At 48.9% G+C, this 16,432-nt stretch overlaps 1 protein-coding gene across 1 annotated transcript in view; it reads left to right on the top strand.

The window, feature by feature from the left end:
* The window catches only part of COG2 (component of oligomeric golgi complex 2), a 45,394-nt gene extending 31,983 nt beyond the window's left edge, over positions 1 to 13,411 (top strand). Inside the window, exons 11-18 of the mRNA XM_036277520.1 lie at positions 3,078 to 3,139; positions 4,200 to 4,351; positions 6,256 to 6,453; positions 7,250 to 7,322; positions 7,614 to 7,756; positions 9,732 to 9,871; positions 11,278 to 11,461; positions 12,794 to 13,411. Of these exons, the coding sequence (XP_036133413.1) occupies positions 3,078 to 3,139; positions 4,200 to 4,351; positions 6,256 to 6,453; positions 7,250 to 7,322; positions 7,614 to 7,756; positions 9,732 to 9,871; positions 11,278 to 11,461; positions 12,794 to 12,895 (1,054 nt within the window). The 3' untranslated portion in view covers positions 12,896 to 13,411. The remainder of the gene's footprint in view (positions 1 to 3,077; positions 3,140 to 4,199; positions 4,352 to 6,255; positions 6,454 to 7,249; positions 7,323 to 7,613; positions 7,757 to 9,731; positions 9,872 to 11,277; positions 11,462 to 12,793) is intronic.
* The last annotated feature ends 3,021 nt before the right edge of the window (positions 13,412 to 16,432 follow it).

Genomic DNA, 16,432 nt, shown 5'->3' with positions numbered 1-16,432 from the left:
GAAGTTGTTCTCAATATATTTGCTTTTCCATTTAAAAGTAAACCCAAGTAATACTTTGTAGGACTCTCCTATTGATTTTTATCAGGTGTCGGATTGTTTACCCTGAATTATGACAAGAAGTTCTGCAAACATGGCTGGGGTCAGAGTTGCACTGTTACTGATTCTCTTTACGATCATTTAAAGGAAGCCTAAAAGCCAGTGGGCGGGACTGTTGTTACATGTCGCTGAGGAGGACCATTTCTGTTGCACTCTTAGTAAAGTGTGCGCCTGCCTCTGACGGTGCAGACATCCCCCCACCATCCTGTGAGCACACTGCCCCTCACTGTCCTGGCGCCTGCCTGCGTCTGCCTTGCACGTTCTTACAGGAGTGTCGGAAAGTAAGCTCAGAACTTTGTTTCTCGTGGGAAGAAGACAGATGCAAATATGACCAAAACAGTCTTAGATTGTATTGAGTCCATGGCTTCCTGGACACTGTGGTATTAAGCCCTTAAATGCCAAAGGCTAAGTTTTAGGTCTGTTTTAATTGAAATCTTTCTAGAATATTCTATGCTCCCAGAACATGTGCATATATACTGTACATATTCTGTTCAGTGCATGGTGAGCGTGTCTTCTCCTTTATGGTGAATAATCTACCCAGGATCACCTCGCTTTTCCTCCCTCCCCCTCAAGTCCACCTGTGCAGAACAGAGACATACCTCCCAGTGTTTCTGATGCTGCAGGGCAGTCCTTTCTTTGAGGCAACACCATCGCTATTATTACTCCCTTTCTAGTTTTAGATAAGTATTTTTGTGCCATTGTAGACCTGTGACATGCATGGAGGAATATGTCTGTAGAGACCTTTCCCAAACCCAAATTTAAGAATTGAGAAATGTTTCTATTTGGAGTTGCCTTCTTTACAAATATCTATTAAGACCAAAATGACATTCCACATACATGTGAAAACTAAGCTCACCTTTTCAGTTCACCCAGGTACCCTCTCACCGTTTGCCATTTTCCTAGAAGACGTATAAACTAATATAACCCTCTCTCCTGAAAGTGACTTCCCAGCAAAGCAACATGGGGGTTTGCTGGGGTGGGGGTGGAGGCCCGGCTGTGTCAAGTACTGAGGCCGTTTACAGTCAGGGATCTCTCCCCTTGGTTGCAGAGTCAGATGTCTGTGTGAGCGGCCTGACACCGAGGGTCTGCTGTGACTGTTTCCTATACTTTCCCATGTGTGTGTTTCCAGAGTTCTCACAAACGTACATAAAACTGCGTCCCAGGGCTCTGTCACTGCTAAATCGCACCTCTTCTTCCTGGTCCCTCGATGGCTTGAGCTGACTGCTTGTCAGACCCATTCCCGTGTGGCAGTGCCACATGCTGTGTAAGCACTTCCTCCAGGGGACCTTCAGTTGCTTCCAGGGTTTCCCTGTTACAAGCCTTGCTGAGTTAGCTGGCAGGCCCGTTCTCTATTGGAGTTTACTTCCTATATTTGTATACCTTTTGGACAAGGTAGAGTCAGGTTTGAGGCCGAGGTGTCGATGCTGGTTTGCTCTCCCAGCTGCAGAGCCATTCCTGCCCCTTCTCGTCACTGTGCTCGGGGTCACCGCTTCCTTTGCTGCTGTTCGGGGGCTGGTCTCCGTGCTCTCTTGTCCCACTTCTCTGCTGTCCTGTGTTCCTTCTGCACCTCTCACTGCCGCTGGGAGAGATGAGCCCTGTGTGAGCTTCCCTGGGTGGTGGGAGAGACCGTTCCTCCACGGGGCAGATAGGCTGCGGCGGGAAACCAGCGTCCAGGTGCTCTTCGCAGCTGCTGCTCTCAGCGTGCGCACCCTTGTTGAGGGCAGGCTGCTGCTTTTTGTCTGAAGTGCAGTTTCTTTTACTGTTCAGTGTCCTTGAACTCGGTCTCTGAACTCTTTACTAAAAGCATATATGTACTAGCAAAAAACCCAAAATTATCAACTAGGTAAGGTGATCTTAAGCATGTATCAGAACTTATTGCCAGCAAGGATACCAGCTAGGAGGTGACAAAAGAATGTGCTCGTCTTGGGAAACAATACTGCTTAAGCAGCTAGTTAGAAAATAAAACATACAGTCATGTATTTATTATTCTGGTCAATGACGGACGATATGTACGCCGGTGGTCCTACTAATACTATAGTGAAGCTGAATTTCCTGTAGGAAATGGAAGGATATGTGGTTTGGGAGCAATTTTATTTTCTCTAATAGAAGAACTATCTGTGGGGCTTGGAACAGATTCCCTGTCGCCCTCCGCACCTCAGTGCTGAGGGCTCAGACGACCCCTCCGTCCGTCAGCAGCTCACCTGGGTCAGCACAGAGGAGCCCGTCCCCCCAGCACTGCACATTCAGAGGGCACAGCCCTCCCGACCCAGCTGAGGGTCTTAAGGGTACACTGTAAATTCTGTGTAGGGACCTGAGACCCTGCCCAAGGACCCAGGTCCACAGGGGCCACCTTGCCAAGGACTAAACGCCACTGTCACTTTGGTAAAAGCATTCTGTGTGGTGTGGAGCCAGCCTGATGCCCCTGGCCCCACACAGCCTCCCCATTACCAACATCCCTCACCAGAGCGGGACACCTGTGACAGTTGATGAACCTACACTGATGTGTCGTCATCACTCATCACCTGAATATTTGTTTGCTGAAGTATATATGCCGGGGGTTGGAAGAGCAGCTCTGAATCTGGCCGGCAACCCCTATCTGGACCTTGCTTGTTCGCAGCTGTAGGAATTACAGAAGAAACTGTAGCTCCGAGGGCGCATCGCCTTCTCTCCCCGTTTCCTGCAGCACCTCACCTTGTTCCTCTAGGTCTTCCGTTCTCCCTCTGCCTCCGTCTTACAAGGAACACGTGATTGCACCCAGAGAACCAGACCCTGTCCTCTCCTCAGGGTCTCTCATTTAGTCCCATCTGCAAAGCCCTGTGCCGTGTAAGGTTCCGTCTCCAGGGATTAGGACCTGGTGTCTTCAGAGCCCTTATTCAGCCCGTGGGTGGAGGATTCCTGTACTTAGGAAGAAGGGAGAATAGGTAGGAACAGGCATCTAGCAGCAGCAAACACACTGATTTGCACTCTTGTTTTTATCCCAGATTCAGAGAAATAGCGGGATCCTTAGAAGCAGCACTTACAGATGTACTGGAAGACGCTCCAGGTAACTTCCTTAAAATGATAAATGACAGGATGTCACTGAATGAGTGCATTGAGCTCACCAAGTCATCTAGACCCTGATACCCAAGGGTACTTTAACTTACAGTAAGTTAGACCTTAAAGACTTACTATAACTTCTTTTTTTGTAAGAGAGGAAAAGAAATCACATTTTTTGGTTTATACACTTTTCTGTTTTTACAGTTTCTTGATAAGAGGTTGTTTTAAGAATATAGGAAGCAGACCCATTTTTTGTTCCTGAATATCACATATGAAGGGGACATGATCCCTGGTGTACCATGTGATCAGCCCTTTTTATAGCAAACTGGCTAAGCTGCTTTCCTCCCAGGATCAGGGTGGCCCCTCCCTGGGGTGACTCACAGCTGGGGCTTGGGCCTCCAGAGCGCTGGGCACCAGACCTGGGACGTAGGACAAGTGGCAGCGGTCGGTACGCAGACTTTCCAGATGTGTTTGCTTCCCTGTAGCTTCATCAGTCTTGTCACGTGGTTGTTCCTAGTGGCCACTCACAGACATGGGGCTGTGTATCCACATAGGTCTCTGGGCTGCTGCATCCTTTATTTGCAACTCAGTCTGAACTGCTTTCTTCTAGCCTGAAAGTTAGTTTTCATCTGCCTTTGCCAAAAGCTCGTGTGGAGTTAACTTCCTATAAACAAATAGTTTATTCAGGTAAGGGAAGAGAAGGTGACAAATGGAACAGGACAAATTCAAAACCAGAGTTTAAACCCTTGTAAGTGACTGCCATTTTGCTCATGTTTGTTGATTTGGTATAAAGTACCTATTAACAGATTATTTCTGAATGCTGTATATGTTTAGTATTTATTCAACACCTGGGAGGTGGAATCGTGTAAAAATCGGAAAGCGCATCGCCGTGAGAGGTGTTGTAATAACATGGGTTATGTGGCCACCTGGTCATTCCTGTCGCCTCCACTAACGGCTTTCCTGACCTCACAGAGTTCTGCAGAATGCCACTTTCTTCACTCAAATTATACAAATATCAGACTGCAGCCCTTCATAGATGCATCCTTCTGTGTGTGCTTCTTCTCCAGCCGGAAGCTCCTTCTGCCTGTTGGCTTCTCATAGGACATGGAGCAGCCTGCAGAGGTGTTGGTCAGAGCAGATGTTCCTGCCGTCGCTGGCGCATCGCCTGTGGAGACTCACGCTGCAGGTTCTGGCGCGGTACTCCGTGTTCGTCGGCGAGGTGAGGGCCGGCTGTGGCTCGGCCGCCGTCAGGGCCGACGAAGGAGAGGGACGTTCAGCTAGACGTGCAAGGGCTTTAAAGGCCATGTTGTCATAGGCTCACTGCTCAGGTCTGATCCCGCTGTTTCGGTTTCCTTTTCCCTCCCCCAAGTGTTCTGTGCGGTTGCTCGTGGTCTCGGGTCAGCGCTCCGCCTTGTCGGGAAGCTCCGCACTGACGAGCCCTTCTCCCGTCTCAGAGCCAGCATCTTGACGCGCCTCCCGAATAAAACCAGGGTGCTCATTTCAGTGAAAATGTTTGGGAATAAAGACGTATGGGTTTTAATAGTTAGTATTTGGAAATTGAAAAATCATATGCTCGTTGAGATTAAAAGGTAGTAAAATTAATTAACCTTTCAGTCACTTCAGAATATCCTACTTTTTCTCTTTTCAGGTAGTTGAATATATTTTTTTTAATTTTTATTTTAATTTATTTTTTTTATCCTCACCCGAGGACATTTTTCCATTTTTTTGTTCAGATAGAGTGGGAGGGAGAGAGAGGAAGAGAGAGAGAGAGAGAAACATCGACATGAAAGGGACACATTGAGTGGCTTCCCCCTGCACGACCCACCAGGGCCGGGGACAAACTGCAACCGAGGTACATGCCCTTAGCGGGAACCGAACCCAGGTCTCTCTGGACTGCAGGCTGACGCTCTAACCGCTGAGCCAAACCGGCCAGGGCCAGGTAGTTGAATATATTAAATGTCCACACGTCCATGATGGTTTACTAGATATCATGCGTACAGTACAGTTCATTGCCGAGCGCCCGGCCTCTGCCAGGCCCTGCACCAGCATCTCAGTCTCAGGTGCCCTGTCTCCATGGACAGACACGCATGCCCTGGTCATTGCCATGTGAAATGACTGAAAACCGAGATGTGTGTAAGGGTTCAGGAAGTCAGCGTGAGGAAGATGTCATTCATCGAGAGGAAGACAGTCCTTGTTGACTGGAGTAGGAGGGGCCAGTTGTCCTGCATGGTGATTTCACGGGAAGAGCACCGGCTTTAGAGTCAGGAAACCAGACCTTGGCTCTGCCACCTTGTAGTTGTGTGGCTGCGAGAAAATTAGACGAATCTCAGATTCTTCATCTGTAAAATTCTTCTGTATGTTGTGAGGAGTAAGGAGATACTTGTTGAATGACAAACTGTTGACAGAAGTGTGTGACACTTAATGGGACCCAGTGGAAGTTAGTGTCCCCTTTCCCTTTGCTCAGAAGGGTCCTAGCAGACCAGCCTGGTTCGTTAGGCCGTTTCTGGAGCCCACTGAACGATTCGTGGGGCACCACGTGGCTGCACGATTCTTGTTAGGCCCGGCCTGCTAAGTCACGCAGTCTTTCTTGCTGGCCAGAACTTATATCTCTAATCAGTTATTTTTCTTTGAACATTCATTATTTCATTCTTTTCTTGATGCTATTACTTCTCTTTGGTTTTCTCCGTCTAGCAATACATGATGCAAAGAACACTTTTGTTTGTATTATTTGAAGCATAATGATGTTTGGATTTTGATTTTTAATATTATATTATAATAAATTAAGTAAACTCAGTAAGTTATTTACCTAATTTAGTTAATTTTTAAAACCTGTGATGTGCCAGAAATCGATTTGCCTTCAGTTTAGGGACCTGTTACTTTACGCTTGCCTGTTCCTCTTTAGCTCTGGAATTAGACACGCGCTCCGGCGTGACATCTGTGGGCTTGAGGTTTGTTCTTGTCTCTCGCCAAGTCCTTCACACCTGTCAGAAGATGAGATGGTGTGCTTTCATTAGTAGGCACAGACTGCCGACAGCTGGCATTTGTGGGGACTTGTTGACCCACGTATGTCCATTCTCACGTGCCTGCAGTGGCAGAGTATTTAATCACTGAATCCTTTCTCAGCTTTCACTCAGGCCCATCTCTAATGAAAGTGCCAAGGATACTAAAAAACCTCTGGTAACTGGTATCAAAGACCCTGCCGTTACCCAAGGAAACAGTGAAGACCAAGGAAGTGGTCCTTCCGAAACAAAGCCCGTAGCTTCCATCTCCAGCACTCAGCTTGTGTACGTGGTCGCAGACCTGGACAGGCTTCAGGAGCAGGTGAGCTTGTCCCACGATGCCATGTGCTCAGGGCTGTGTTTCCTTAGAAAGTGCGCAAAGACCTGACACCATCCGCCCAGGGGCTCAGACTCTTGGGGCCCAGGACACCCCGAGAGAACACCTCCCACAGCGCTCTCTTGCTCCTTCCTCCCGGCCTGTTCTCGGAGCACGCTACCTGGGCCTCTGTGATCGCTGAGCGCAGCGCAGGCCGTGCCCACAGGCGTCTCATCAGCTCAGCTCACTGTGCGGGCACCCTCTCTAGTGGGCTGGATTTTAATTATTTCTCATTCAAGTACCCCGATATTTCTTGGTAACATTTACTCTTCAGCTATACTTCGAAAGTACTGAGCTATTAAATTTATTTTCCTCCGAGTCCTGTGCCTGTTCCATGTTTTTGCTTTCATTAAGAACTTTGTGGATAAATTTTTGTTTAAGTACTCTGTTACATAATTGTGCTTTTCTCAAGTTCAAGTATTTTGTGGTGCTCAAACAAATATTGTATGTTTTAAGCAAAAACATGGTCTTTTACTTGAGCTTTTTTAGTACTGGGGAGAGCCACAATGTTTATTCTTTGGGCCTACTAACAGCCATGAAATTGCTATTTCCCATGGTGAGTGTTTTTCTCGTGAAGGTTTCATTAAGAATTTTGCTGTCTTCTGATGAAAGTTACTGGGAGTCCTGAGTTTCATTTCAGCATTCATTAGCAGTATCCTAGAGATCGTAGATGGCAGGTAGAACCGCCTCTTCCTTTGATTTAAAAAAGTAACTGAATATATAAAGTGCATATTTATTCCAGCTTCCAGAACTCTTGGAAAAAATCAAGCCCAAACTGGAAATGATTGGCTTTAAGAATTTTTCTTCTATCTCAGGTAAAAATGAATCTTTAGACTTAGAAAATCTTTGAATAAGAAATAATTTTTGAAAAAATTTAAAGACTGGGATATATTTCAACTACCATTCTCTTTACCTATAAATCTTTAGTTGTTTCTCTATTTTATTCTGTGATTATATATATGATCATAATTTCCCTAAATGAGAAATTTTGCTCAGTTTTAGTCATTTGATTTATTGTTGTACACTCTCTAAATACTATCACAGCATTTAAAATAAGTCACATCCAGACTGGATAGAGTGACTAAGCACAGTCTGTGTGTCAGCAGCAGCCCTGGAGGACTCGCAGCGGTCCTTGTCAGCCTGTGTGCCCGCCCTGAGCACCAGGATCGTCCAAGACTTAAGTGAGTCTTGCTTCACTTACCTGAAAAGTGCCCTGGAGGTTCCCCGGCTGTACCGAAGAACCAACAAGGTCAGCGCCCTTCCTTGCAGAGTTGTGAGGGGGAGTGCACAGCAGGAGGCCGGCGGGAGGCGTGGTTGAGCGGGAGACAGAGCTAGGGTCTCGGGAGGAGCCTGGCACACTCCTGTCTCATTCAGAGACATGTCTGTGAGACACACTCCACATGGATGGCCGGTGCTTTGCTAGTTGGACTTAGTGCGGACTTTTAAGTCCTGTACCTTCGTGGCGTAATTTTGTCTTCATTGTCTCAAATTTTAAAAAATTAGAATTTACCTTGTTCCCCTCATCCTGTCATTGGAAGTACCTGCTTTCTCCTGTTTTTCTACTGGATGCAGTTTAGAAAACTGCATTGAGAAATACAGCTTTTTTTTAATCCTCACCCAAGGACATTTTACAATATTTTGTTCAGATAGAGTGGGAGGGAGAGAGAGAGAGAGAGAGAAACATAGACGTGAAAGGGACATATCAAGTGGCTGCCACCCACACGACCAACCAGGGCTGGGGACAAACTGCACCGAGGTACATGCCCTTAGTGGGAACTGAACCCGGGTCTCTCTGGACCTCAGGCCGACGCTCTAACCGCTGAGCCAAACTGGCCAGGGCAAGAAATACAGATTTAAAAAAATATATATTAATGGCATTCTCTGTTTTCTGCTTTTATAGAAAGATGATTTGGGGAATTTATTTTTACGAGTGCTTTAGTTTTTCCTATTGAACTCTCATTTTCATACATTTACACTTATTTTATTCTTGCTAGATCACAAGTTTCCCTCTGATTTTTTTTTTTTAATCCTCACCCGAGGACATTTTTTGTTCAGATAGAGCGGGAGGGAGAGAGAGGAAGAGAGAGAGAGAGAAACATCGACGTGAAAGGGACACATCGAGTGGCTGCCACCCGCACGACCAACCAGGGCTGGGGACAAACTGCAACCGAGGTACGTGCCCTTAGCGGGAACCGAACCCGGGTCTCTCTGTACCGCAGGCCGACGCTCCAACTGCTGAGCCAAACCGGCCAGGGCTCCCTCTGATTTTATTTTTTCCCAGTTGTAGAGTGGGGTTTTAGGCAGTTTACAACTAAAAATTTTCTCAGGAATTCTGAAGACCTGCCGCATCGTGCAGTCCTGAGGTCCCCGGCTTCCTGCAGACCTGCCTGGTGGGAGCAGCCTCTGCCACCCGGCGCGGGTTTGGCGGGAGCACGTGGCGCCTTGTTGCTGAGCTGAGGTTGAACTAACCTCCTCTGTGGCCGCTCTCCTTTGGAAGCCTGTGGCCTGCAGTGGGATGACACTCTAGCAAGAGCACTCATCTCCTCATTTTCTCTTGCTAGGTCTCTCTGGTCTGACTGGACGCTCCCGCCTAGAAGCGGGAAGGACGGACTATTATGTTGCCAAATACATTTTTCTTTGGTCGTCTACCAGCTTTCCCTTTCTGTTCACTAGGGTCTGTGTTTACTGAGGGCTTGCGTGTGGGTCAGACACTGTGCGAAACCCTTTACATCCACTCCCATTAGTCCTGCAAAGTGGGTACTGGTGTCCTGTTGACAGATGAAGAAACCAGAGTTAGAAAAGCCATTACTCACCCTAGATCCTGCTTTTCCAACGGCAGTCTTTTGACCAGCAGCATTAGCATCACCTAGCAGCAAAGCCCAGCCCCCACCCCCGTCCACACAGAATCGGACCTGGAATTCAGTGAGACCACTGGGGGGGGGGTGTGGGTGATGGGAAGCAGTGCCCTAGGGAACGACGCCGGCAGTGGCTGGCGCGGCACCTGAACCCAGTCGAGCTCCAGACCAGACCCGACCTCTCCCCCTTCTTGCCGACTCCTGCTGTTCTCCAGGTGCCTTTCTGTAGACAACACTTCCCTTTTGGAAGGGGTGCAGGGTGTACACGTCTCAGAACTGGTACATTACTAGTGTTCTTTTGAACTTGAGGTTCCAGTAACTTCCTGTCTTTCTTTCTGTGCCTCTGTCACCCCTGCCACCGTTATCTAGGAGGTGCCAACGACAGCTTCCCCGTACGTGGACAGTGCTCTGAAGCCATTTTACCAGCTTCAGGGTGGGCACAGGGATAAGCTCAGACACGCGATGATTCAGCAGTGGCTAGAGGGCGCGCTCTCAGAGAGCACTCACAGGTGAGTGCCTCACACAGACTGCTCTGGACTTCCTTAGAAAGCCCTGAGCCCGTCACAGGGTGGCAGGTGACAGGAGGTAACATCATATCGCTTCGTCGCCGGACAGGCAGGGGAGGCGCTCAGCTCTCTGCCCTGTGGAGGGTCGAGCTGTGCCCCCCCCCCCACCCCAGGCCCTGCCTGGACTACAGCCGGCCTGGCTGCGCTCACACTGCCCTGGTGTCTCCCAGGCCACACCTTGCAGGAGCTCGGGCATGTTCTGCCGCCACCCTGGCACACCGGCCTCACTGTCCTTGAAGCCATCGCATGCAGCTATCACACCTGTTTTCCTTTGAGATCCTTGCTCTCCTGGCTCCAGCAGTCCACAGTGGCATCAGTCATGCCAGGCAATCAAAGGACTTAGAGTGGGGAGACGGTTGTAATCAGAGAAGAGAAGAATAATTGCAACTGATAAGGGATCGGGTCTAAAACCCGATGACAACCTGTGAGGTCTGTGCAGTCTCCAGAGCTGCTGTGCTTGAGTCTCTTCGTTTCTGTTCCGTCTGCCTGTCCCCAGCTTGCTGACATCAGAGGGTCTTACTCAGTTTTGTTGTTCAATTTTGTTTAATTATTAATTTTACCATAGCATTTTATTTATTTCAATTACTTACGGGTTAAGTGGTATTTGTGGGTTAATTTTGAACATCAAAATGAATTCTAATAGTGTTTCTATGTAAATGCCACATAATCAGCTTATAAACAAAGTTTTTAAATGTAAGTCATTTATAATTTGGATGGTTATTGAGAATATGTTGAAGGCAGTTAGTTTTATTTGATTTTTTTTTTCAATCCACCAGAGGGTATTTTTCCATTTATCTTCAGAGTAGGCGGGAGGGAGGGAGAGAGAGAGAGAAACACTGACGTGAGACACATCTACTGGTTGCCTCCCGCACGCCGCCAGGGACCAAACTGCAGCTCAGGTACATGCCCTTGACTGGAATCAGACCTGCGACTCTGGTCTGTGGGCTGATGCTCTGACTAATCACTAAGCCAAACCAGCCAGGCTTTATTTGAAATTTCAAAATGTTTTTACTCTAAAGGATGGACTGTTCCTGGAGCTGATTGTAAATGAACTTGTTACTTGCATTTGGGGAGGGAGCGCAGATGTTCACTCTTGACACAGCTTAGCCGGTGGTGGTCTTAGTGTCCGGGACTGAGGGGATACAGAACTAGGCCGTCAGCACCCTATTTTCTTTCAGTCTTAAGAAGCATTAAATGTTTACTGTGGCTGCTTTTTTTTGTTTTTTGTTTTTTTATTGGAAGTGAATTTTTATCTTAAAAATCTTTTTTGGTTGTTCACCATGCCAGTTGGTGTATGTGGTGTTACATGCAAACGCCTGTGTCACTTGAAAATGGGTCTTGTGCTCCAGGTACTATGAAACTGTGTCCGACGTGCTGCACTCGGTGAAGAAGATGGAGGAGAGCCTGAAAAGGCTGAAACAAGCCCGGAAAACCGCCTCTGCCACCCCCAGTGGGTCCAGTGGCGGAGGCATGAGTGACGACGACAAAATCAGGCTGCAGCTGGCCTTGGACGTGGAGTACTTGGGGGAGCAGGTAACTGCCCGCCGTCATCAGTCCCAGGGACACAACGATTCTGAGGGTCACCTGGTGGTGCACATGAGCCCAGAGACGCCCCTGAGGAGCCCGGGAAGGCTGTTTTCTCAGGCTAGCAAAAGGGGTCAGGGCCCCAAAATACTTGAGGTCAAATATCTGCACGTAGGAACTAGAAGAAAGAAAAGATAGAAAAATACTGAAAATTGGATTTTGAAGTCCAGCGGGTTGATCTTTTGTGCAGTTGGCATCTGCGTGGTCACCAGCGTGCGTGTCCACGAGGCCCACGGTGGCGCCCACAGGATCGCGTCCTCCTGGGCCGCCGCCTGGAAGTGGCTGGTGTCGTCAGTGCAGAGCACGGTCTGAAACAGTCCGTTTGGCTTAGAACCCAGGGGGCGTTACGCACTGGTTTTGCAGTGCGGTGCTGGAGAAACCAGCTGAGACAGCGCCCTGTGGGTTTTTGTGGAACAGATTTTACAGTCATAGCGCACGGATGAATACTGATGAGCATGTTACCACTTACGTGCAGGGCCTTCCATTCTGAGTCAGAGGTGACTTCCTTGAGTATGACAAAACTTTTAGATGCTCAGAAAGTGACTCTTACACTGTTCAGGTTTTCTTTGTAAGGATCCTCCTGGAATACCTTTGCTAGAGAAAAAGGAGTGGAATGGGAACAGTTCCATCAGAAGATGCTTGGTTTTCTAGCTTGCTAAGAAACTTCTTTTAGCCCTGGTTGGTGTGGCTCAGTGGTTAGAGTGTCTTCCCACTCACCAAAGGGTCACGGGATAGACTCTTACAGATCTTGTCGTGCGTGTGTGTGTATATGTGTTTGTTATTAAACTAAAGTGGGAACACGGTGTGCCTTCTCTCCATTACCAAAAGAATTCACAGTAGTTGCTATGCCAAAGTATTTCAATTAATCAGATTCTAAGAAAAGGTTGTTGATATGTTCAGAAATTAAGACAGGCCAACCCTTTTTTTAGAATACTCCACTTAAAAAATAGTTCACTTTGTTGTTATTTTTTAAGTGTGAATTTCCTTGACCAGTCCACAAAAGAGGCTCTTATCCTGTCAGATTCTGAGGTGATGGATTGAGGTAAATTAACACACAGGCTTCTCAGAATGCCAAATGTTTGACCCCAAAAAGTAAAGGTTTATAATAAACACATCCTTTGCTCTAAAAGGAAAAAATATTCTGCCATTCTTCAGGGAACTGCCTTTTTTTTTTTTTTTAGTAGAGGGTGGGTGAATATTTTCTTCTATTTTTTATAAGGGTCTTTTTTTCACTTTCTGTTTAAATCACAGTAACTTAATTCATTCTCGTGGCCTTTGCAGATACAAAAGCTGGGCCTGCAGACAAAGGACATAAAGAGCTTCCCGGCTCTCGCAGAGCTTGTTGCTGCTGCCAAGGACCAGGCTACAGCAGAGCAGCCGTAGGCACCCTGGGGAGCCCGAGGGGCCTGGGCCTGGGCCTGGGGAGACAGTGGCTCCGCTCTCCCGGCGCCGGACCTCGAGCAAAGTGCTTCCCCGGACCTCCGGCCGCGCACCATGCCGCCGCCCAGCACGTTTGGGTCTTCTTTCACCCAAAATGGAACACTAAAGCCTTTTCCGTTATATGGAAGATAGTTTTTAAGACATTCGAAACTTTCTACTATAGTTTACAGAGCAAATTATTTTATTTTTATTGTAAATCTTAGTGAGGAAGAGCTGATTTCTAAAATATGAGTAAAGTGAGTATATATGTGCGAACAGAAAGGTTCTCCCTGGCGCTGCAGGGGACGCGGTGACTGACCAGCTGCGGAGGCGCCCTGCTCCCACGCTGCGCGTCCGCGGGCTCAGCGAGGCCGGAAGGTGCTGGTTCCCGTCCGCCCACCGGGCGTTCAGGGGCGGTGCTTCCGATCGTTCTCTTCGCCCAGACTGTCAGGAGCTGGACCAGTCGGAGGGTTTATTTTCTAAATAAAAGAAGTGTCTGCCAAGAACGTGCGTGCCTTTTCTTTGTGAATTCAGCACACGGAGTACTCACTCATGCCCTGCGATGGCTCTTTCTTTCTGGATCAAGGCCTGTCTCTTGCACCTGTTGGGAGGGTCCTGTCCATGCTAGAAGCTCCCTTTAGACACGTGGGAGTTGGTCCATGGACGGGACAAACGTCCCACCTGCAGAAGCCAGCAGCTGCCATCCCTCTGGATGCTAATCCTGGGTGTGGGGGGCAGACGAGTTGGGAATGTGGAGAAGGGGTATCCAGAGCATGTGGTCGGCTCACTAATCCTCACCCTACACACCTGCATACTTACACCCCACACACCTGCACACTTTGCTTAGCGGTGGCATCTACCCTTCAGCATGACGGTGACAGACACTGTGCCTGTTCCAGCTTTGCAGTTCTTTGTCTCCGCCTCCTCTGTTCAGAGGTTAGCTGTGGGAGACAAGGGAAAGGAGTAGGGACAGGATTCAAGCCGATCTGGGAGTTCGCAGGGATTTTCTTTTTAGCACAGTGATGAGGCCAAGCTAGAGCAAGGAGAGGAAGCCTGGGAGACAGACCCTGGTGAGACCGCAGGGCAGCAGTGTGGGCACCAGAAGCTTCCACGGTCCCCTCCTCCCGCTTTGTCCACATGACGGACCTTTCTCGGTTGCTGTGGACGGTGTATGCTCTGGTCCTAGTGGAGGCCCTGCCCTGGACTGATAGGTTGTCTGACTGCAGTTAGTGTTAGGAAGTTGGGTCAGAGGAACAGAACCATGTGAGGGGGAAGGCAGGAAGGGGTGTGACGAGGGTTTGACTCGCTCAGCGGGGGAGCTGGCTCATGTCTGCCTGGCTGTGCTGCTTTGTCGGGAAGGAAGGCTGGACCGACTGCAGGCACGGAGTGGAGCTCACAGAAGTTGCTCTTTGAGGCTGTGCACACACCCGGCCCAGCACGAGAGGAAGCTGAAGGAGGAGCTCTGGTCGAGGCCTTACTGCCCCATGTCACCAGGTGACCTGGGACCTTCCCCCGCCTGCAGGTGTGAGCGAGCCGTCCTTCACCTTCGGAATCTCGCAGGTTCTCTGGCCAACGGGAACCTTGAACAAGCCTGGAGGGAGTCGGGAGCATAGGCCCCTCTGGCCAGGTGACCGGCGCAGATCTGCCTCAGCAGCCACCTGGCCGAGCCCAGCACAGCCAAGAGCAGACCGAGTTTGTCCCGTGTCCGTGGCCGCTCAGCCTTTCTCGTGTGTTTCACCACTCGAGGAGAGGATGTGATTTATCAGCCCTCTTTCTCGCCACTGTTATCCCCATTTTGTAGATGAGGAAACTGACAAATTTAGGAGTGGAGGTAACTAATTAGCGGAATTAAACCCAGACGATAGTTCCAGAGCCAGTCTGTCCGCCCAGGGGGCTCTCCCTCCCCGATGTGAGCGCTGGAACCGATGATCCGGGATTGAGGCCCAAGCTGTCGATGTCTGACTCCTGTCAGGCCCCAGGCTCAGACTTGATTCAGTGACACCACAGTTCCAAGCTTGTTTGATGACAGCAACATCCTTAATGCCACAGTGTCTGTTTTTAGGCTTAAGAAACAAGGATCTTTAGTTTAAAATCAAAACATTCTAGTCCTGGCTGGTGTGGCCCAGTGGTTGGAGTGTTGGTCCACAGACTGAAGGGTCATGGGTTTGATTCCCCGTCAAGGGCACGTGTCTGGTTTGCAGGTTCAATTCCCGGCCTGTCAGGGCACATGTGGGAGGCAACCAATTGCTCTCACATTGATGTTTCTTCCTCTCCCTCTCCCTCCCTCCCTCCCACTCACTAAAAATCAATGGGAAAATATCCTCTTTTCCCCCATGTGTGTAATTAGTTAAGCTTTAGAGAATTGTAATTGAATAAAGTTTAAAGATAAAGGAATACATTTTTACTCTAAAACTAATTTAAAAAAACTTTTTAGCACCTGGAATCAAAAAGAGGGTTCAAGCACAGAGTTCATGTTTGTGGGCGTCTGTGCTGGAGCAGGGAACGAGGAGGGGTGTGCCTGCTGCATTTCAGACTTTGGGAAGGTGACGTGGTCTCTGTCCTGTGCGTCGTGTGACATCGCCGGGGTCTCTGGAACAGCACCTGGTGTCGGATTACACAAGGCTTGGTGCCCCCGAATTAGAACTCTTCGCACCACGAGCGTCTAGAATGCAAAGATTTGAGAGCCTCACATCTGTTCAGATTCACTTTTGCTGCCAAACGAGAAACAAATAAAAATCTCTTGGTTTTCTAAACTCAGTCAAGGATGTGGGAGCTGATGACGCCTCGGTGGGCTGTAGGAGCCTCCTCGGCCACCGTGGCTCCGGTCCCGTGGCCCAGAGGCTCGGACGGAGGTGTTTGCAGCTGCTGAGTAATTGCCTGGGCTACCGGATGCACACTTTCACCCAGGAAGACTTAGAATGCAGCGAGGAGATGTTCAAGAAAAACAAAGCCGTCGAGTTCATGTTCTCGTGTTATGTAATCTGTGAAATATTGGTATTTTGTATCCTTGTAACGTCCTGACCCAAATCGGGTTGGCAACGTTTTACTCCTGGCAACTGCCAAAGCCAAGCAGCCTGCTGAGTAGAGCAAACGGTTAGTTCAAAACAATGTTCTCTCCCCCTGGCTGCACCGGCCATGCTATCTCGTCACCACGGGCGACTTCAGGATGACATTACAGGGGTGACTCGGGCTCCTGCTGCGTCCCCACAAAGCCGGGCACTCACCTGGCGCCTCCGAAGGTGCAGCACCAAGAGTGAACCGCAGTGTACAGGATGAGCTCTGGGCGGATGTCCCCTGACCCCACATACACACAGCCTCCCCATTACCAACCCCCCTCACCAGAGCGGGACACCTGTGACAGTTGATGAACCTACACCGATGTGTCGTCATCACTCATCACCCGAGTATTTGTTGGCTGAAGTATATATGCCGGGGGTTGGGAGAGCAGCTCTGAATCTGGTCGGCAACCCCTATCTGGACCTTGCTTGTTCGCAGCTGTAG

This window comes from Molossus molossus, unplaced genomic scaffold, assembly GCF_014108415.1.
Source record: "Molossus molossus isolate mMolMol1 unplaced genomic scaffold, mMolMol1.p scaffold_m16_p_23, whole genome shotgun sequence".
Lineage (NCBI taxonomy): Eukaryota > Metazoa > Chordata > Mammalia > Chiroptera > Molossidae > Molossus > Molossus molossus.
The sequence above is the reverse complement of the archived record's forward strand: the minus strand, read 5'-3'. Positions and strand labels throughout refer to the sequence as shown.